At 46.4% G+C, this 20,268-nt stretch overlaps 1 protein-coding gene across 2 annotated transcripts in view; it reads left to right on the forward strand.

The window, feature by feature from the left end:
- LOC106574954 (histone-lysine N-methyltransferase SETDB1-B-like) overlaps nucleotides 1-16,947 on the forward strand; it is a 22,266-nt gene extending 5,319 nt beyond the window's left edge. The window contains exons 5-25 of one of the 2 annotated variants that reach the window (XM_045699278.2): nucleotides 885-990; nucleotides 1,146-1,319; nucleotides 2,082-2,286; nucleotides 4,485-4,558; nucleotides 4,727-4,917; nucleotides 5,151-5,280; nucleotides 5,480-5,633; nucleotides 5,766-5,909; nucleotides 6,085-6,415; nucleotides 6,548-6,809; nucleotides 7,331-7,421; nucleotides 7,592-7,708; nucleotides 7,842-8,011; nucleotides 11,563-11,820; nucleotides 11,979-12,140; nucleotides 14,278-14,450; nucleotides 14,678-14,697; nucleotides 14,866-15,005; nucleotides 15,336-15,589; nucleotides 16,200-16,288; nucleotides 16,457-16,947. In XM_045699278.2, the coding sequence (XP_045555234.1) occupies nucleotides 885-990; nucleotides 1,146-1,319; nucleotides 2,082-2,286; nucleotides 4,485-4,558; nucleotides 4,727-4,917; nucleotides 5,151-5,280; nucleotides 5,480-5,633; nucleotides 5,766-5,909; nucleotides 6,085-6,415; nucleotides 6,548-6,809; nucleotides 7,331-7,421; nucleotides 7,592-7,708; nucleotides 7,842-8,011; nucleotides 11,563-11,820; nucleotides 11,979-12,140; nucleotides 14,278-14,450; nucleotides 14,678-14,697; nucleotides 14,866-15,005; nucleotides 15,336-15,589; nucleotides 16,200-16,288; nucleotides 16,457-16,574 (3,363 nt within the window). In that variant the 3' untranslated portion in view covers nucleotides 16,575-16,947. The remainder of the gene's footprint in view (nucleotides 1-884; nucleotides 991-1,145; nucleotides 1,320-2,081; nucleotides 2,287-4,484; nucleotides 4,559-4,726; nucleotides 4,918-5,150; nucleotides 5,281-5,479; nucleotides 5,634-5,765; nucleotides 5,910-6,084; nucleotides 6,416-6,547; nucleotides 6,810-7,330; nucleotides 7,422-7,591; nucleotides 7,709-7,841; nucleotides 8,012-11,562; nucleotides 11,821-11,978; nucleotides 12,141-14,277; nucleotides 14,451-14,677; nucleotides 14,698-14,865; nucleotides 15,006-15,335; nucleotides 15,590-16,199; nucleotides 16,289-16,456) is intronic. The other variant, XM_045699286.2, reaches the window with a different exon arrangement.
- Nucleotides 16,948-20,268: the final 3,321 nt, after the last annotated feature.

Raw genomic sequence — 20,268 nt, forward strand, 5'->3', positions numbered from 1 at the left:
TCTCCCTTCGCTCTCTCTCTCTCCCTTCGCTCTCTCTCTCTCCCTTCGCTCTCTCTCTCTCTCCCTTCGCTCTCTCGCTCTCTCTCTCCCTTCGCTCTCTCGCTCTCTCTCTCCCTTCGCTCTCTCTCTCTCTCCCTTCGCTCTCTCGCTCTCTCTCTCCCTTCGCTCTCTCTCTCCCTTCGCTCTCTCTCTCCCTTCGCTCTCTCTCTCCCTTCGCTCTCTCTCTCCCTTCGCTCTCTCTCTCCCTTCGCTCTCTCTCTCCCTTCGCTCTCTCTCTCCCTTCGCTCTCTCTCTCCCTTCGCTCTCTCTCCCTCTTCGCTCTCTCTCTCTCTCTCCCCTTCGCTCTCTCTCTCTCTCTCCTCCCTTCGCTCTCTCTCTCTCTCTCTCCCTTCGCTCTCTCTCTCTCTCTCTCTCCCTTCGCTCTCTCTCTCTCTCTCTCTCCCTTCGCTCTCTCTCTCTCTCTCTCCCTTCGCTCTCTCTCTCTCTCTCTCCCTTCGCTCTCTCTCTCTCTCTCCCTTCGCTCTCTCTCTCTCTCTCCCTTCGCTCTCTCTCTCTCTCTCCCTTCGCTCTCTCTCTCTCTCTCTCCCTTCGCTCTCTCTCTCTCCCTTCGCTCTCTCTCTCTCTCTCCCTTCGCGCTCTTCTCTCTCTCTCTCCTCCCTTCGCTCTCTCTCTCTCTCTCCCTTCGCGCTCTCTCTCTCTCTCTCCCTTCGCGCTCTCTCTCTTCCACATACATACAAACACTGGTGGTAGTTAAAATTCAGAAAGAAGTTTGAACAATATCCATATGTATGTGTTAATTGTGTTTGAACAATATCCATATGTATGTGTTAATTGTGTTTGAACAATATCCATATGTATGTGTTAATTGTTTGTGTGTGTGGTAGTTTAAGGAGGCGTCGGCAGCTCTCCAGCGTTCCTCCCAGCAGGTGTTGAAGCTGGCCCAGACAGTCAACAAGAACTCTTCTTCTGGGCCTGCTATACAACAGCCAGGTAATGGCACCAATGTGCAATTCTATATGTCTGTGATTGATGTATACCTCCGGGTTACTAGGTGGCGTTCTCTCTTCAGTGTTGCCCATGATGGCAGTGTCTTTGTGTGTGTACATACTGCACAAACGCTCCCGTGCGTTTTGTATTTTGTGTAGGTGGCCCAGTGCCCATGCCAGCGGTGTTTGTGTCCCAGGCCACGCCCAGGAACACACCCACCCAGCCTAACCCCTCCCTGAAGGATGATGAAATCAGACTGGAGATGAGTCTTCTGGGAAAGAAGCGCACCAAGACCTGGCACAGCGGAATGCTCATCGCCATCAACCCTGTCGGTGAGACACACACACACACACACACACACCTCTCCACACACACACACACACACACACACACACCACACACACACACACACACACACCTCTCCACACACACACACACACACACACACACACACACACACCTCTCCACACACACACACACACACACACACCTATGCACAAGGTGAAGTTTGACATTGAATGTGTGTGTTTGTAGGTAATGGTTACAGTAAGTACAAGGTGAAGTTTGACATTGAATGTGTGTGTTTGTAGGTAATGGTTACAGTAAGTACAAGGTGAAGTTTGACATTGAATGTGTGTGTTTGTAGGTAACGGTTACAGTAAGTACAAGGTGAAGTTTGACATTGAATGTGTGTGTTTGTAGGTAATGGTTACAGTAAGCACAAGGTGAAGTTTGACATTGAATGTGTGTGTTTGTAGGTAATGGTTACAGTAAGTACAAGGTGAAGTTTGACATTGAATGTGTGTGTTTGTAGGTAACGGTTACAGTAAGTACAAGGTGAAGTTTGACATTGAATGTGTGTGTTTGTAGGTAATGGTTACAGTAAGTACAAGGTGAAGTTTGACATTGAATGTGTGTGTTTGTAGGTAACGGTTACAGTAAGTACAAGGTGAAGTTTGACATTGAATGTGTGTGTTTGTAGGTAACGGTTACAGTAAGTACAAGGTGAAGTTTGACATTGAATGTGTGTGTTTGTAGGTAATGGTTACAGTAAGTACAAGGTGAAGTTTGACATTGAATGTGTGTGTTTGTAGGTAACGGTTACAGTAAGTACAAGGTGAAGTTTGAGAACAAGGGGAAGAGTCTACTGTCTGGGAACCACATAGCGTTTCACTATCACCCCACTCTGGAGAGGCTATACGTGGGAGCCAGGGTGGTCGCCAAGTACAAGGACGGCAACCAGGTCTGGCTCTACGCTGGCATCGTGGCAGAGATGCCCAACAACAAGAACCGCATGAGGTGAGAAGCTGTGTGTGTGTGAGCATGTTTCAGATATCCTCTGTGTGTTTGGTGAAGGGTTGTGAAGCTGTTTCAAATATCCTCTGTGTGTTTGGTGTAGGGTTGTGAAGCTGTTTCAGATATCCTCTGTGTGTTTGGTGAAGGGTTGTGAAGCTGTTTCAGATATCCTCTGTGTGTTTGGTGAAGGGCTGTGAAGCTGTTTCAGATATCCTCTGTGTGTTTGGTGAAGGGTTGTGAAGCTGTTTCAGATATCCTCTGTGTGTTTGGTGAAGGGTTGTGAAGCTGTTTCAGATATCCTCTGTGTGTTTGGTGAAGGGTTGTGAAGCTGTTTCAGATATCCTCTGTGTGTTTGGTGAAGGGTTGTGAAGCTGTTTCAGATATCCTCTGTGTGTTTGGTGAAGGGTTGTGAAGCTGTTTCAGATATCCTCTGTGTGTTTGGTGAAGGGTTGTGAAGCTGTTTCAGATATCCTCTGTGTGTTTGGTGAAGGGTTGTGAAGCTGTTTCAGATATCCTCTGTGTGTTTGGTGAAGGGTTGTGAAGCTGTTTCAGATATCCTCTGTGTGTTTGGTGAAGGGTTGTGAAGCTGTTTCAGATATCCTCTGTGTGTTTGGTGAAGGGCTGTGAAGCTGTTTCAGATATCCTCTGTGTGTTTGGTGTAGGGTTGTGAAGCTGTTTCAGATATCCTCTGTGTGTTTGGTGAAGGGTTGTGAAGCTGTTTCAGATATCCTCTGTGTGTTTGGTGAAGGGCTGTGAAGCTGTTTCAGATATCCTCTGTGTTTGGTGTAGGGTTGTGAAGCTGTTTCAGATATCCTCTGTGTGTTTGGTGTAGGGTTGTGAAGCTGTTTCAGATATCCTCTGTGTGTTTGGTGAAGGGTTGTGAAGCTGTTTCAGATATCCTCTGTGTGTTTGGTGAAGGGTTGTGAAGCTGTTTCAGATATCCTCTGTGTGTTTGGTGTAGGGTTGTGAAGCTGTTTCAGATATCCTCTGTGTGTTTGGTGAAGGGTTGTGAAGCTGTTTCAGATATCCTCTGTGTGTTTGGTGAAGGGTTGTGAAGCTGTTTCAGATATCCTCTGTGTGTTTGGTGAAGGGTTGTGAAGCTGTTTCAGATATCCTCTGTGTGTTTGGTGAAGGGTTGTGAAGCTGTTTCAGATATCCTCTGTGTGTTTGGTGTAGGGTTGTGAAGCTGTTTCAGATATCCTCTGTGTGTTTGGTGAAGGGTTGTGAAGCTGTTTCAGATATCCTCTGTGTGTTTGGTGAAGGGTTGTGAAGCTGTTTCAGATATCCTCTGTGTGTTTGGTGAAGGGTTGTGAAGCTGTTTCAGATATCCTCTGTGTGTTTGGTGAAGGGTTGTGAAGCTGTTTCAGATATCCTCTGTGTGTTTGGTGAAGGGCTGTGAAGCTGTTTCAGATATCCTCTGTGTGTTTGGTGAAGGGCTGTGAAGCTGTTTCAGATATCCTCTGTGTGTTTGGTGTAGGGTTGTGAAGCTGTTTCAGATATCCTCTGTGTGTTTGGTGTAGGGTTGTGAAGCTGTTTCAGATATCCTCTGTGTGTTTGGTGAAGGGTTGTGAAGCTGTTTCAAATATCCTCTGTGTGTTTGGTGAAGGGTTGTGAAGCTGTTTCAGATATCCTCTGTGTGTTTGGTGTAGGGTTGTGAAGCTGTTTCAGATATCCTCTGTGTGTTTGGTGAAGGGTTGTGAAGCTGTTTCAGATATCCTCTGTGTGTTTGGTGAAGGGTTGTGAAGCTGTTTCAGATATCCTCTGTGTGTTTGGTGAAGGGTTGTGAAGCTGTTTCAGATATCCTCTGTGTGTTTGGTGATGGTTGTGAAGCTGTTTCAGATATCCTCTGTGTTTGGTGAAGGGTTGTGAAGCTGTTTCAGATATCCTCTGTGTGTTTGGTGAAGGGCTGTGAAGCTGTTTCAGATATCCTCTGTGTGTTTGGTGAAGGGTTGTGAAGCTGTTTCAGATATCCTCTGTGTGTTTGGTGAAGGGTTGTGAAGCTGTTTCAGATATCCTCTGTGTGTTTGGTGAAGGGTTGTGAAGCTGTTTCAGATATCCTCTGTGTGTTTGGTGAAGGGTTGTGAAGCTGTTTCAGATATCCTCTGTGTGTTTGGTGAAGGGTTGTGAAGCTGTTTCAGATATCCTCTGTGTGTTTGGTGAAGGGCTGTGAAGCTGTTTCAACCGTTGTCTGTGTGTTTCAGGTTCCTGATCTTCTTTGACGACGGTTATGCCTCCTACGTGACCCTGCCTGAGCTCTACCCTGTCTGCAGACCAAGTAAGAACCCTCCTTTCTGTCTTCATGTCCTCTCTTTCCTTTCAATATGCTCTCTTTTCTCCTATCAATCTGGTTTTGGGATGTGACCTCAGCTTACTTACCTCAGCTCAGTGACCTCTTCACATCTTCTCTCCCCTCTGCCTCTCCCCATCATATTTTCTTCCCCAGTGAAGCGTACATGGGAGGACATAGAGGATGCATCGTGTAAAGACTTCATAGAGGAGTATATAACGTCATACCCCAACAGGCCCATGGTGCTGCTGAAGGCAGGCCAGGTCATCAAGACAGAGTGGGAGGGGACGTGGTGGAGGAGCAGAGTGGAGGAGGTGGACGGCAGCCTCGTCAAGATCCTCTTCCTGGTATGATGACATCATCACTGGGATTTGATTACCAGCAAACTTTATTTCTAGTCTGATTTAACGTGACGGTCGCAAGCATATGTTATAAACAGGGATAGTTTAGTTTCTGAATCACGTTTTTATACTACTTCTGCAGACTTGACACAATCAGGTAGATAAGATAAAGCAATTAAATGACTGAAAAGTGATCTCTGTGGTAATCCGTTTGTATGGTGGGTTTTTTTCTCCTTCAGGATGACAAGCGTAGTGAGTGGATCTATCGTGGTTCAACTAGGCTGGAGCCCATGTTCAACCTGAAGACCAACTGTGCCAACACCCAGGAGAAGAAGATGGCTGGCCAGCAGAGGACGCGCCCCAGCATGGGTAACACTCACTCTAGTCAATCAATCAATGAATATATGAACAAACAAACCAATCACTTAACCAATCAATCCATCTTTAATAACCCAGTGGGACCACATGTTATACTGTACACGACGGAACCTTGACCTGTCCTTCATTGGATAACTCTAATCTCTACTTCATTGTGATGTCGGTAACCACTTTCTCTCTCTCTCTGTAGGAGCATTGAGGACCAAGGGCCCCGTGGTCCAGTATCACAGTGGGGGGAACACCACAACCCCCAGCGGGACCCCCACTAAATCCCCCCATCCCCTCTCCCCACCCTCCTCCATCCCTCCTACACCCTCCCAGCCCAATCAGCCTGCACGAACAGAGTGAGTATCACACACACACAGTGTAAATCTTGTGACATTCCTTGAAAATGGACATTCTCTCTCCCCTCTCGCTGCTACATTTCCCCCTTTTCTCCCTGATCCCGCCCCCCCCCCCCCTCCCACCCTCAACAGTCCTAAGTATCAGATGGCTAAGAAGAGTACTTCTCCATACATTCCCACGCCAGGAGGCTCTCGCACTGGATTGGCCAGTAATAGCCACGCCCCTAAAGCCATGCAGCCCCAACCTTCAACTGGTTCTCCCGGGAACTCATCCAGGTGAGAGAGGGGACAGGAAATGTATGATCATAAAATAATCATTGAATCTGCATTAATTTGTTCCCTTCTCCTACTGCTATTGAACATAATCTCTTACTAAAGAGCCACACTCACAAATATGCAGTTTTATAGGAATCTATTCGTAACTCTACTTCACTCTCGCACCCCCCTCCAGAATGTATGTCCTTCAGACTGGCAACATCCAGACTCTCACGTCCCTACAGCCTATCCAACACCAGCAGCAGTCTCTGCCCCCTCCTCCCCAAGCCCCTCCCACCGCACCTGCAGTGACCCCATACACCATCAGTAACGACCGGATTCCCCACGAGCCCTCGTACCGCGCCCCCACAGACCGCATCTTCTACCTGCCTCACACCTGCCAGCCTGCTTGTCTCAACCGTATCCGGCCCTCCAGGCCAGATATGCACCGGGGCAGGAACCCCCTGCTCACCCCTCTACTGTACGAGTTCAGACGCATGACGGGGCGACGGAGAGTCAACCGCAAGGTAAAGACAGAAAAAGAACTTTGAGAAGTATTTTATCTTTCAGGAAGCATGATTTGGATTATTATAGTTAATACCAAAATCTGTCCCCCCTATCTTTCACCCCTCTCTCCCCAACCCCCGTCCGTCCGTCAGATGTCGTTCCATGTGATCTACAAGTCTCCTTGTGGGCTGTGTCTGCGCAGCATGGCGGAGATCCAGCGCTACCTGTTCCAGACGCGCTGTGACTTCATCTTCCTGGAGATGTTCTGCTTGGACCCCTATGTCCTGGTCGACCGGCGCTTCCAGCCCCAGAAGCCTTACTACTACATTCGAGACATCACCAACGGCCGCGAGGACATTCCCCTGTCCTGCGTCAACGAGATCGACATCACACCGCCCCCCGACGTGGCCTACAGTGAGGAGAGGGATTTCTCAATCAGTATATAGGCCTTGAGTTACTATAGAGGCCTCAATCAAACGATTACCCATCAGAGCACCAGGTCTTCCTGTATAGTACGGGCCAATGGGGGTGCACTAGCTACACAACACGTAAGGAAAGGGGGATTCCTAGTCAGTTGTACAACTGAAATGTGTCTTCCGCATTTAACACAACCCCTCTGAATCAGAGAGGTGTGGGGGGGCTGCTTTAATCGGACATTCAACGTTTTCAGTGCCCGGGGAACAGTGGGTTAACTGCCTTGTTCCGGGGCAGAACGGTAGAGTTTTACCTTGTCAGCTCAGGGATTCGATCTAGCAACCTTTCGGTTAGTTGCCCAACACTCTAACCACTAGGCTACCTGGAATAGGGAGTCACTTGATACTCAGTTGAGATGAAGTCATAGAACTGGAACATTGGGATGAGCGGGATTAGTTCTAATTCTCTGGTGAAGAATTCCTGAAGACGTCAGTGACTGATGGATGTCTATGTGTTCCCAGGTAAGGAGCGTATCCCTGAAGACGGAGTGTTCATCAACACCAGTCCAGACTTCCTGGTGGGCTGTGACTGTACCGACGGCTGCAGGGACAAGTCAGTACTATGACTCTTGACCTTCTGACCTTCCTGTGACCCCCCTCATCTGGGCTCTGTCTTCTGCATGGCTTCCACTACATAGATTTCACCTGTCCAATTGTTAAATCAGGGATTAACTCATTTAGTCAATTGAAAGTGTTGACATGGGGATTGTGTGTGTTGTGCAGGTCCAAGTGTTCGTGTCACCAGCTGACCCTGCAGGCCACCGCCTGTACCCCTGGTGCACAGATCAACCACACGGCTGGATACACACAAAAGAGACTGGAGGAGTGTTTGCCCACCGGGTGAGAGACGCACACAGACAACACACACAGACAACACACACAGACAACACACACACACAGACAACACACACAGACACAAACACAGACATCCCTCTTACTAATCTCTCCCCCTCTCCGTCCTTCCCTCTCTCAGGATTTATGAGTGTAATAAGCGTTGTAAGTGCTGCAGTCAGATGTGTACTAACCGTCTGGTGCAGCACGGTCTGCAGGTGAGGCTGCAGCTCTTTAAGACCCAGAACAAAGGCTGGGGCATCCGCTGTCTGGACGACGTGGCCAAGGGATCCTTCGTCTGTATCTACGCCGGTACGTCACTAGGTGGTGTGGTGGGGGAGGAGACAGAACAGTGTTATAGCAGGTGTTACACATGGATAACAGAATGTACCGCTATTCACATTGTATTACATGTAGGAAGTGGACTGCATAATAAGACTTGTCATAAGCATTCATAACAGCACATGGCTCCTTGTCAGTGTATATAATTGTTTAACCTCCATGGGCAAGCGTCCCACCCTAGTCAACAGCCAGTGGAATCGCGTGGCGAGAAATACAAATACCTCATAATTGCTATAACTTCAATTTCTCAAACATATGACTATTTTACACCATTTTAAAGACAAGACTCTCGTTAATCTAGCCACATTGTCCGATTTTCAAAAAGGCTTTACAGCGAAAGCAAAACATTAGATTATGTCAGGAGAGTACCCTGCCAAAAATAATCACACAGCCATTTTCAAAGCAAGCATATATGTCACAAAAACCTAAACCACAGCTAAATGCAGCACTAACCTTTGATCTTCATCAGATGACACTCCTAGGACATTATGTTATACAATACATGCATGTTTTGTTCAATCAAGTTCATATGTATATCAAAAATTAGCTTTTTACATTAGCATGTGATGTTCAGAACTAGCATACCCACTGCAAACTTCCGGTGAATTTACTAAATTACTCACGATTAACGTTCACAAAATACATAACAATTATTTAAAGAATTATAGATACATAACTCCTTTATGCAATCGCGGTGTCAGATTTTAAAATAGCTTTTCGGCGAAAGCACATTTTGCAATATTCTGAGTAGATAGCCCGGCCATCACGGCTAGCTAATTTGACACCCACCAAGTTTGGCCCTCACCAAACTCAGATTTACTATAAGAAAAATTGGATTACCTTTGCTGTTCTTCCTCAGAGTGCACTCCCAGGACTTCTACTTCAACAACAAATGTTGTTTTTGGTTCGAAATAATCCATAGTTATATCCAAATAGCGGCGTTTTGTTCGTGCGTTCAAGACACTATCCAAGGGTGACGAAGGGTTACGCGCCCGACGTGTTTCGTGACAAAAAAAAATCTAAATATTCCATTACCGTACTTCGAAGCATGTCAACCGCTGTTTAAAATCATTTTTTATGCTATTTTTCTCGTAAAAAAGCGATAATATTCCGACCGGGAGTCGTTGTTTTATTTCAAAGACGAAAGAATAAAAACATGGGGTTGCCTCGTGCACGCGCCTCCAGTCTCTGTTCTCTGATCGACCACTATCAAAATGCGCTAATGTTATCAGCCAGGGCCTGCAAAGCCACCATTCTGCTTTTTGCCGCCTTCTGAGAGCTTATGGGAGCCGTAGGAAGTGTCACGTAACAGCAGAGATCCCTTGTTTTGGATAGAGATGATCAAGAAGGCCAAGAAATGGTCAGACAGGGTACTTCCTGTACAGAATCTTCTCAGGTTTTGGCCTGCCAAATGAATTCTGTTATACTCACAGACACCATTCAAACAGTTTTAGAAACTTTGGAGTGTTTTCTATCCAAAGCTAATAATTATATGCATATTCTAGTTTCTGGGCAGGAGTAATAATCAGATTAAATCGGGTACGTTTTTTATTCCCGGCCGTGAAAATACTGCCCCCTATCCATAACAGGTTAATGACGAGTTTGGAGGGTACTATGGTGTTAAATGCTGAGCTGTAATCGATGAACAGCATTCTTACATAGGTATTCCTCTTGTCCAGATGGGTTAGGGCAGTGTGCAGTGCGATGGCGATTGCGTCGTCTGTGGACCTATTAGGTCGGTAAGAAAATTGGAGTGGGTCTAGGGTGTCAGGTAGGGTGGAGGTGATATGATCCTTGACTAGTCTCTCAAAGCACTTCATGATGACAGAAGTGAGTGCGGTAGTCATTTAGCTCAGTTACCTTCACTTTCTTGGGAACAGGAACAATGGTGGCCCTCTTGAAGCATGTGGGGACAACAGACTGGGATAAGGATTGATTGAATATGTCTGTAAACACACCAGCCAGCTGGTCTGCACATGCTCTGAGGACGCGGCTGGGGATGCCGTCTGGGCCTGGAGCCTTGCGAGGGTTAACACGTTTAAGTGTTTTACTCACGTTGGCTGCAGTCAAGGAGAGCGCACAGGTTTTGGTAGCGGGCCGTGTCAGTGGCACTGTATTGTCCTCAAAGCGAGCAAAGAAGTTGTTTAGTCTGTCTGGGAGCAAGACATCGTGGTCCGCGACGGGGCTGGTTTTTCTTTTGTAGTCCGTGATTGACTGTAGACCTTGCCACATACCTCTCGTGTCTGAGCCGTTGAATTGCGACTCTACTTTGTCTCTATACTGACGCTTAGCTTGTTTGATTGCCTTGCGGAGGGAATAGCTACACTGTTTGTATTCGGTCGTGTTTCCGGTCACTTTGCCCCGATTAAAAGCAGTGGTTCGCGCGTTCAGTTTTGCGCGAATGCTGCCATCAATCCACAGTTTCTGGTTGGGGAATGTTTTAATAGACGCTGTGGGTACAACATCACCGATGCACTTGTTAATGAACTCGCACACCGAGTCACCGTATTCGTCAATGTTGTTGTTCGCAGCAATGCGGAACTTATCCCAGTCCACGTGATCGAAGCAATCTTGAAGCGTGGAATCCGATTGGTCGGACCAGCGTTGAACAGACCTGAGGGCGGGAGCTTCCTGTTTTAGCTACTGTCTATAGGCTGGGAGCAACAAAATGGAGTCGTGGTCAGCTTGTCCAAAGGGAGGGCGGAGGAGGGCCTTATATGCGTCGCAGAAGTTAGAATAACAGTGGTCTAGGGTTTTGCCCGCCCTGGTAGCACAACCAATATGCTGATAGAATTTGGGGAGCCTTGTTTTCAGATTAGCCTTGTTAAAATCCCCGGCTACAATAAATGCAGCCTCAGGATATATGGTTTCCAGTTTACATAGAGTCCAATGAAGTTCTTTCAGGGCCGTCGATGTGTCTGTGATTATAATTGAAGAGAATTCTCTTGGTAGATAATGCGGTCGGCATTTGATTGTGAGGAATTCTAAGTCAGGCGAACAAAATTACTTGAGTTCCTGTATGTTGTTATGATCACACCACGTCTCGTTAATCATAAGGCATACACCCCCGCCCTTCTTCTTACCGGAGAGATGCTTGTTTCTGTCAGCGCGATGCCGACAGAAACATACCAAGTTAACGTTCCCCTGAGTGTCTTTCCTGTTCCACACCTGGTAGTTCAGTGGATGGGACTACCAGCTCTCTGTAACCTAGAGGTCAACCAGCGGGTTTGTCTCCTCTATACCATTTTTCTTGAAGAATACAATGTCTGTATTTCCACATTATTTGTAGTCTGGGTTCCTGTTCTTTAGACCAAATGCAGATGACCTCAGACCTTGTATATTCCAGGATGAGATGGTAAAACCTTTGTGTTCCATAGTGCCTAGTGTTGTTTTTATCTCCCTCCCTCCCTCCCTCTTCTTTCTCTCTCTCCTCCCTCCCTCTTCTTTCTCTCCTCCCTCCCTCTCTTCTCTCTCTCCTCCCTCCCTCTCTTCTCTCTCACTCTCTTCTCATTCTCTCCCAGGTAAGATTCTGACAGATGACTTTGCGGACAAGGAGGGTCTGGAGATGGGTGATGAGTACTTTGCTAACCTGGACCACATAGAGAGTGTGGAGAACTTCAAGGAAGGGTATGAGAGTGAGGCCCACTGTTCAGACAGTGACGGGAGCGGGGTGGACATGTCCAGGCTGAAAAACCCTCCCTCGTCCTCCATGGCTTTGCAGAACAAGACCCTTCCCAAACCCCCCCAGAGAACCCATGCTGCCAACCCCGCTGGCAAAGGTGAGTGGTCACAATCTAGTAGTCTAGAAAGAGTCTGGCTTTTACTTTTGACCAGAGCCAAGGTAGTGCACTATATAGGGATGATGGTGCCATTTAGGACTCGCATAGAGTCTGAAATTACACCTTTTGCCGTTTTACGACTTCCTTCTCTCCATCAGCGCGGGGTGCTGGTGGCGACTCCTCTAAGGATGGGGATAGTGATGAAGAGTCGAACAACGACAAAAGTTCAGACGACACATTTGTGAAGGACCCCTACTACAGCTCCAGCTCTGTGTGGAGGAGCTACACCACCCGTCGCCAGGCCAAGGGCGTCAAGGAAGGTGTGTGTGCACTTAACTGAACCCTCAGTTGTAACACTGGGACTGCAGTAGGAAGTTATGTTAAAGGCCCAGTACAGTCAAATATGTGATATATATATATATATATACAGTGAGGGAAAAAAGTATTTGATCCTTGCTGATTTTGTACGTTTGCCCACTGACAACGAAATGATCAGTCTATAATTTTAATGTTAAGTTTATTTGAACAGTGAGAGACAGAATAACAACAAACAATCCAGAAAAACACATGTCAAAAATGTTATAAATTGATTTGCATTTTAATGCGGGAAATAAGTATTTGACCCCTCTGCAAAACATGACTTAGTACTTGGTGGCAAAACCCTTGTTGGCAATCAGAGGTCAGACGTTTCTTGTAGTTGGCCACCAGGTTTGCACACATCTCAGGAGGGATTTTGTCCCACTCCTCTTTGCAGATCTTCTCCAAGTCATTAAGGTTTCGAGGCTGACGTTTGGCAACTCGAACCTTCAGCTCCCTCCACAGATTTTCTATGGGATTAAGGTCTGGAGACTGGCTAGGCCACTCCAGGACCTTAATGTGCTTCTTCTTGAGCCACTCCTTTGTTGCCTTGGCCGTGTGTTTTGGGTCATTGTCATGCTGGAATACCCATCCACGACCCATTTTCAATGCCCTGGCTGAGGAATGGAGGTTCTCACCCAAGATTTGACGGTACATGGCCCCGTCCATCGTCCCTTTGAAGCGGTGAAGTTGTCCTGTCCCCTTAGCAGAAAAACACCCCCAAAGCATAATGTTTCCACCTCCATGTTTGACGGTGGGGATGGTGTTCTTGGGGTCATAGGCAGCATTCCTCCTCCTCCAAACATGGCGAGTTGAGTTGATGCCAAAGAGCTCCATTTTGGTCTCATCTGACCACAACACTTTCACCCAGTTGTCTTCTGAATCATTCAGATGTTCATTGGCAAACTTCAGACGGGCATGTATATGTGCTTTCTTGAGCAGGGGGACGTTGCGGGCGCTGCAGGATTTCAGTCCTTCACGACGTAGTGTGTTACCAATTGTTTTCTTGGTGACTATGGTCCCAGCTGCCTTGAGATCATTGACAAGATCCTCCCGTGTAGTTCTGGGCTGATTCCTCACCGTTCTCATGATCATTGCAACTCCACGAGGTGAGATCTTGCATGGAGCCCCAGGCCGAGGGAGATTGACAGTTCTTTTGTGTTTCTTCCATTTGCGAACAATCGCACCAACTGTTGTCACCTTCTCACCAAGCTGCTTGGCGATGGTCTTGTAGCCCATTCCAGCCTTGTGTAGGTCTACAATCTTGTCCCTGTCATCCTTGGAGAGCTCTTTGGTCTTGGCCATGGTGGAGAGTTTGGAATCTGATTGATTGCTTCTGTGGACAGGTGTCTTTTATATAGGTAACAAGCTGAGATTAGGAGCACTCCCTTTAAGAGTGTGCTCCTAATCTCAGCTCGTTACCTGTATAAAAGACACCTGGGAGCCAGAAATCTTTCTGATTGAGAGGGGGTCAAATACTTATTTCCCTCATTAAAATGCAAATCAATTTCTAACATTTTTGACATGCGTTTTTCTGGATTTTTTTGTTGTTATTCTGTCTCTCACTGTTCAAATAAACCTACCATTAAAATTATAGACTGATCATTTCTTTGTCAGTGGGCAAACGTACAAAATCAGCAGGAGATCAAATACTTTTTTTCCCTCACTGTATTTCCACACTGAGGTTGGTGTAAGCTATTTGAAAAGACCGCCTGAAATGTCAGCCTGTTGTGGTGGGATGGAGTTTTGATGACATCACCAGGTGGTAAATTAGTTAATAAGAAAGTGTTCCAAACATCTCTCCAATAACAGCTAGTTATCTGTTTCCCCCTGCCCACTCGCCAGGATCAACTGGGGATCCTTAAGAAATACACAAATACTCCCAGACAGTCCTAGCAAGGTTCATGCTTGAGAAATTGCCATTTTCTAGAAACCTTTATACCATTTTTTTTACTATTTTAATTGAAAACAATCACAGTAAGATACTTAATTGTTATCCAGATATATTTGATATTGAGAAAAACAGCTGCATTGAACCTTTTTTACATGTAGCAGCGTGATGTAAAATGCTATTTATTTGATCTGTCCCCCCCCATCCAGGGAGCCAGGACAGTAAGGATGGGATGAGTGTGTCAGTGGGGGGAAAGGAGGACAGGAAGCCGCCCCCCATGCCAGAGGAGAGTGGGAAGAGTAAAGTAGCGTCCTGGCTCACCAACCAACCCTCTACCTCCCAGGCCACCGTTAAGATGGAGGGACTGAAGATAGAGAAGAAGGTAAGGGGGGGTAGTCCATATCTATCTCAGCTATTTTGTGCTATTTTTCTATTACATATATTAGGAGAATTCGATCAGCCTCGATCTCTTGCTTTCATCTCCTGGTGTTCTGATTGGACACCCTCTCATGTAATGATTGATTCCTTCTCATGTTTATTAATGAGTGATTTGTGTTCCGGTGCTCTGGTTGGATATTGATACACCTTCTCCTGTGTTCTCTGTTCCAGGAGCCCGGAGACCAGAAAAGGTACGTAATGAATGATTATGAAATGGAATTTCAACCTATTTAACTCTGGCTTGGCCCTTTTAGGCCTGTGTTGCACAATATCAAATGTACTTGGTAAAATGTGCCATATGAATAACATTCGATAACGTTGAGTGAGTCTGTAAGTGTGTGTTTTTGCGCCCTCTGCAGTCAACAATCAGTGAAGACGGAGGGAGGGAAGAGACAGGATGTGATGACGCTGTCGGACAGTGATGACGTCCAGACCATCAGCTCTGGATCTGATGACAACAAGGAGAGAGAGAAACGCACACAGGGTGAAGATGGGGGAGGTAGGGAGAGGAGAGGATGGGGGAGAAGAGGAAGGCAGAAGGGAAATGCACACGGGGAGAAGGGAAGGCGGAGGAAAACATGCACCGGTTTAGGAGGAAATTGGAGGGGGGAGGAAGAATGGGAGAAGGGGGACAGGTAGGGGTTGAGGGGGCAGGGGGGAGGGGAAAATGCATGCAAGGTGAGGAGAGAGGGAAGTTGGGGCTGTGGGTTCATAGACCTCTGTGCTTTATCAGGTATTGCCAGACCCGTTCATGTGGTGCTTCTCCCTGAATTGACCCTTTCTCTTCTCCCCTTCATCCTCTCCTCCATCTCCTTGCCTCCTGTCTCAGGTGCGGTGAAGAGGCAGGTGGCTGTGAAGTCCACACGAGGCATTGCTCTGAAGAACTCCCATGGCCTGATGGTGAAGACTGGAGGGGCTGGGATAGGGCCAGGGGGAGGCCCGGGGGGGCACGGAGGGGCACAGGGTAAGGGTGGGGACGGGGGAGACAGTGGACCTAAAAACACACGGCTGTTCTTCGATGGCGAGGAGTCCTGCTACATCATCGACGCCAAGCTGGAGGGAAACCTGGGACGCTACCTCAACGTGAGTGTGATACGTGTGTGTCACTTTCCATTAGCTGATAATAGCTGGCTTTTGTCCGATTTTTAAAAATAAATGCATTAAAAAGCCTTTAAATAAAATAGGTACATTTGCATTATTTAGTGGAATGTAATTGGCTCGTGTGTACAGTATATTAGTTATGTATCTTATTTATCACACGCGTACAGCATACAGATACAGAGCCTTTTAGTGGAAAATCTGCCAGATAGCGGAAGAGCTGCTGCTGCTGCAGCATCTTGTGCTGCTTTCAAGACACCTGGGAACTCGTAAAAATTCCAGGTCAAATCATGACGTCCGTGAACTTCAGGTCGGAAAGTCGGAGCTCTAGAAAGAGACCCGAGTTGGATGACCGTTCAAAACTATTTTTCAGAGTTGGAGCTAGCTAGTTTTTCTCCAGTTCCCATTTATCTTGAACTCACTGTAGTCAGAGATTTCCGAGTTCCCAGTTGATTTGAACGCTGGCATCAAACGGCAACAGAAGGCAGGCTTCATCGGCACACAACACGCCACTTTGCAGTGGAGACAATATGCATTTTGACAAAGGAAATGAAGCTCTCTCTCCTCTCTTCCCTCTCATCTCTCCCCCTTACAGCATAGCTGCAGTGCTAACCTGTTTGTCCAGAATGTGTTTGTAGACACACATGATCTGCGTTTCCCCTGGGTAGCCTTCTTCGCCAGCAAGTGAGTGTTCTGTATTAGACATGGTTACATAGACTTGGTAGAAGCCTGTTACTCTGATAAAGAAACATGTATTATTTGAAACGTGGTTTTGTGCTGAGCACTTGTGAATGTTGACCACTGAGTCATCCACTAACGTGTGTGTGTGTGTGTGTGTGTGTGTGCGTGCAGGCGTATCCGGGCGGGGACAGAGTTAACGTGGGACTATAACTACGAGGTTGGCAGTGTGGAGGGGAAGGAGCTACTGTGCTGCTGTGGCTCAACAGAGTGCAGAGGAAGACTGCTATAAGAGACCACCCTCTATACCTCCATCTCATCCCTCGATTTCTTCATCTTATCTCGGAGTGCAGAGGGAGTTCTGCTGGAAGAGACCTCTCTAACTCCGTCTCCTCTCTGAGTGTAGAAGAAGCCTGCTGTAAGGACACTATGTTAACCTCCCTTACTATGTCATTAGAGAAGATGGGACACCTGCACCAACGAGTCTGTCCACGTTTCTCTCTTGTTCCTCACCCTCTCTTTTTTCTGAATTGTTTGGTTGCCTATTGCTGATGTATTGTAAGTCTTTACTGTTTTGTCTGTATGCCCAGTTGTATTTGACTGTCTGTGAATTCAGACCAAACTGTGCTCTTCTCATAACTGAATAAAATCCTGTTTTCCACACATTCCACATAGTTTTTAATGATGTTTTATACAGAAGGATTTCAGTGTACCTCAGGATTTCAGTGTACCTCAGGCCTAGATATCATTTGGGCTCATTACAGCTGTAGTAGTGTTTCCCTCAGGAAAGCAGGAAGCCACTTTCATGGGCACTGGAGTAGCCTGTTAGTGATGTTGGACTCAGTGTCTGTAGATGAGCCCCTGTGGACTTGTCTTCATACATGTACACTGAGCAAAAATATAAACTCAACAATTTCTACCATTCTACTGAGTTCCAGTTCATAAAGAATCAGTCAATGGAAATGAATTCATTAGGCCCTAATGAATGATTTCACATCACTGGGAATACAGATATGTATCGTTTGGTCACAGATACCTAAAAAAAACAAGGGAGGGGTATGGATCAGAAAACCAGTCAGTATCTGGTGTGACCACCATTTGCCTCATGCAGCGTGACACATCTCCTTTGCATTGAGTTGATCAGGCTGTTGATTGTGGAATGTTGTCATACTCCTCTTCAATGGCTGTGTGAAGTTGCTCGATATTGGTGGGAACTGGAACACGCTGCCGATCCAGAGCATCCCAAACATACTCAATGGGTGACATATCTGGTGGGTATTTGTAAGTCGCTCTGGATAAGAGCGTCTGCTAAATGACTTAAATGTAAATGTATGCAGGCCATGGAAGAACTGGGACATTTTCAGCTGCCAGGAATTGTGCACAAATCCTTCCGATAAGAGACTGTGCATTATCGTGCTGAAACATGAGGTGATGGCGGCGGATGAATGGCATGACAATGGGCCTCAGGATCTCATCACGGTATCTCAGTGCATTCAAATTGCAATCGATAAAATGCAATTGTGTTTGTTGTCTGTAGCTTATGCCTGCCCATACTATAACCCCACCGCCACCATGGGTCTCTCTGTTCACAACATTGACATAAGCAAACTGCTCGCCCACACGACACCATACAGTTGAAACCGGGATTTATCCGTGAAGAGCACACTTCTCCGGCATGCCAGTGGCCATCGAAGGAGAGTATTTTCCCACTGTAGTCAGTTACGACGCAGAACTGCAGTCAGGTCAAGACCCTAGTGAGGATGACGAGCACGCAGACGAGCTTCCCTGAGACAGGTTCTTGACAGTTTGTTCAGAAATTCTTTGGTTGTGCAAACCCACAGTTTCATCAGCTGTCTGGGCGCTGGTCTCAGATGATCCCGCAGGTGAAGAGGCCGGATGTGGAGGTCTTGGACAGGTGTGGTTACACGTGGTTGTGAGGCTGGTTGGACGTACTGTCAAATTCTCCAAAATGACTTTGTAGGCAGCTTATAGTAGAGAAATTGACATTAAATGATCTGGTAACAGCACTGGGGGACATTCCTGCAGTCAGCATGCCAATTGCACGCTCCCTAAAAACTTGAGACATTTGTGGCATTGTGTTGTGTGACAAAACTGCACATTTTAGAGTGGCCTTTTATTGTCCCCAGCACAAGGTGCACCTGTGTAATGATCATTCTGTTGAATCAGCTTCTTGATATGCCACACCTGTCAGGTGGATTATCTTGGCAAAGGAGAAATGCTCACTAACAGGGATGTAAACCAATTTCTGCACAACATTTTTGAGAAATAAGCTTTTTGTGTGTATGGAAATTTTCTGGGATGTTTTATTTCAGCTCATGAAACATGAGACCAACACTTTACATGTTGCGTTTATATTTTTGTTCCGTGTATATTGGTGTAGGCAGTACCTGTAACTGGGCTATAGGCTTGGCTGATGTTGGTGATGATGTTTGTGTGAACCAGGGTGGTGTCAGTATTGAATGGTCCTGCAGTGTTACTTATACTAGCAAAGACACCTTTGGTCTCAACACCGGGGAGAAACATTATCATTAATTTGTGAGCATTGTAGAGAAAGGTATTCTATGCTCCCATTGCTATAAGAAATAGCAGGTACTTTTTTGCAAGACAAGGTGACAGATGAGACTTTTCTGAACATCTGTTTGTCTTACCTGTGTTGGCCCAGCCCTAACTTGTGTGCTCTCTGTCACCTCTGGCCGCATTGCAAATGGCCCAACAAAAAGCAATACTTTTAGGGTCTGGACAGCCCTCCTCGGTTGAGAGGACAACATTTATTTCTCTCTCTCTAACAGTAACCAGAGAATTGACGACAGAAATGTGTGTTACAACACTATTGCATCCATGTTTGGTGTCTATCTGGAAGTTGTCCTCTGAGGAGAACTTAGATGCCATCTACAGTTGAAGTCGGAAGTTTAAATACACCTTAGCCAAATACACTTAAACTCAGTTTTTCACAATTCCTGACATTTAATCCTAGTAAACATTCCCTGTCTTAGCTCAGTTAGGATCACCACTTTATTTTAAGAATGTGAAATGTCAAAATAATAGGAGAGAGAATGATTTATTTCAGTTTTTATTTCTTTCATCACATTCCCAGTGGGTCAGAAGTTTACATACACTCAATTAGTATTTGGTAGCATTGCCTTTAAATTGTTTAACTTGGGTCAAACGTTTCGGGTAGCCTTCCACAAGCTTCCCACAATAAGTTGGGTGAATTTTGGCCCATTACTCCTGACAGAGCTGGTGTAACGGAGTCAGGTTTGTAGGCCTCCTTGCTCGCACACACTTTTTCAGTTCTGCCCACAAATTTCCTATAGGATTGAGGTCAGGTCTTTGTGATGGCCACTCCAATACCTTGACTTTGTTGTCTTTAAGCCATTTTCCCACAACTTTGGAAGTGTGCTTGGGGTCATTGACCATTTGGAAGACCCATTTGCGACCAAGCTTTAACTTCCTGACTGATGTCTTGAGATGTTGCTTCAATATATCCACATCATTTTCCATCCTCATGAGGCCATCTATTTTGTGAAGTGCACCAGTCCCTCCTGCAGCAAAGCACCCCCACAACATGATGCTGCCACCCGCGTGCTTCACAGTTGGGACGGTGTTCGTCGGCTTGCAAGCCTCCCCCTTTTTCCTCCAAACATAACGATGGTCATTATGGCCAAACAGTTCTATTTTTGTTTCATCAAACCAGAGGACATTTCTCCTAAAAGTACAATCTTTGTCCCCATGTGCAGTTGCAAACCGTAGTCTGGCTTTTTATGGTGGTTTTGGAGCAGTGGCTTCCTCCTTGCTGAGCGGTCTTTCAGGTTATGTCGATATAGGATTTGTTTTACTGTGGATATAGATACTTTTGCACCTGTTTCCTCCAGCATCTTCACAAGGTCCTTTGCTGCTGTTCTGGGATTGATTTGCACTTTTCGCACCAAAGTACGTTCATCTCTAGGAGACAGAACGCGTCTCTT

Source organism: Salmo salar, chromosome 02 (assembly GCF_965601325.2).
Source record: "Salmo salar chromosome 02, fSalSal1, whole genome shotgun sequence".
Classification (NCBI taxonomy): domain Eukaryota; kingdom Metazoa; phylum Chordata; class Actinopteri; order Salmoniformes; family Salmonidae; genus Salmo; species Salmo salar.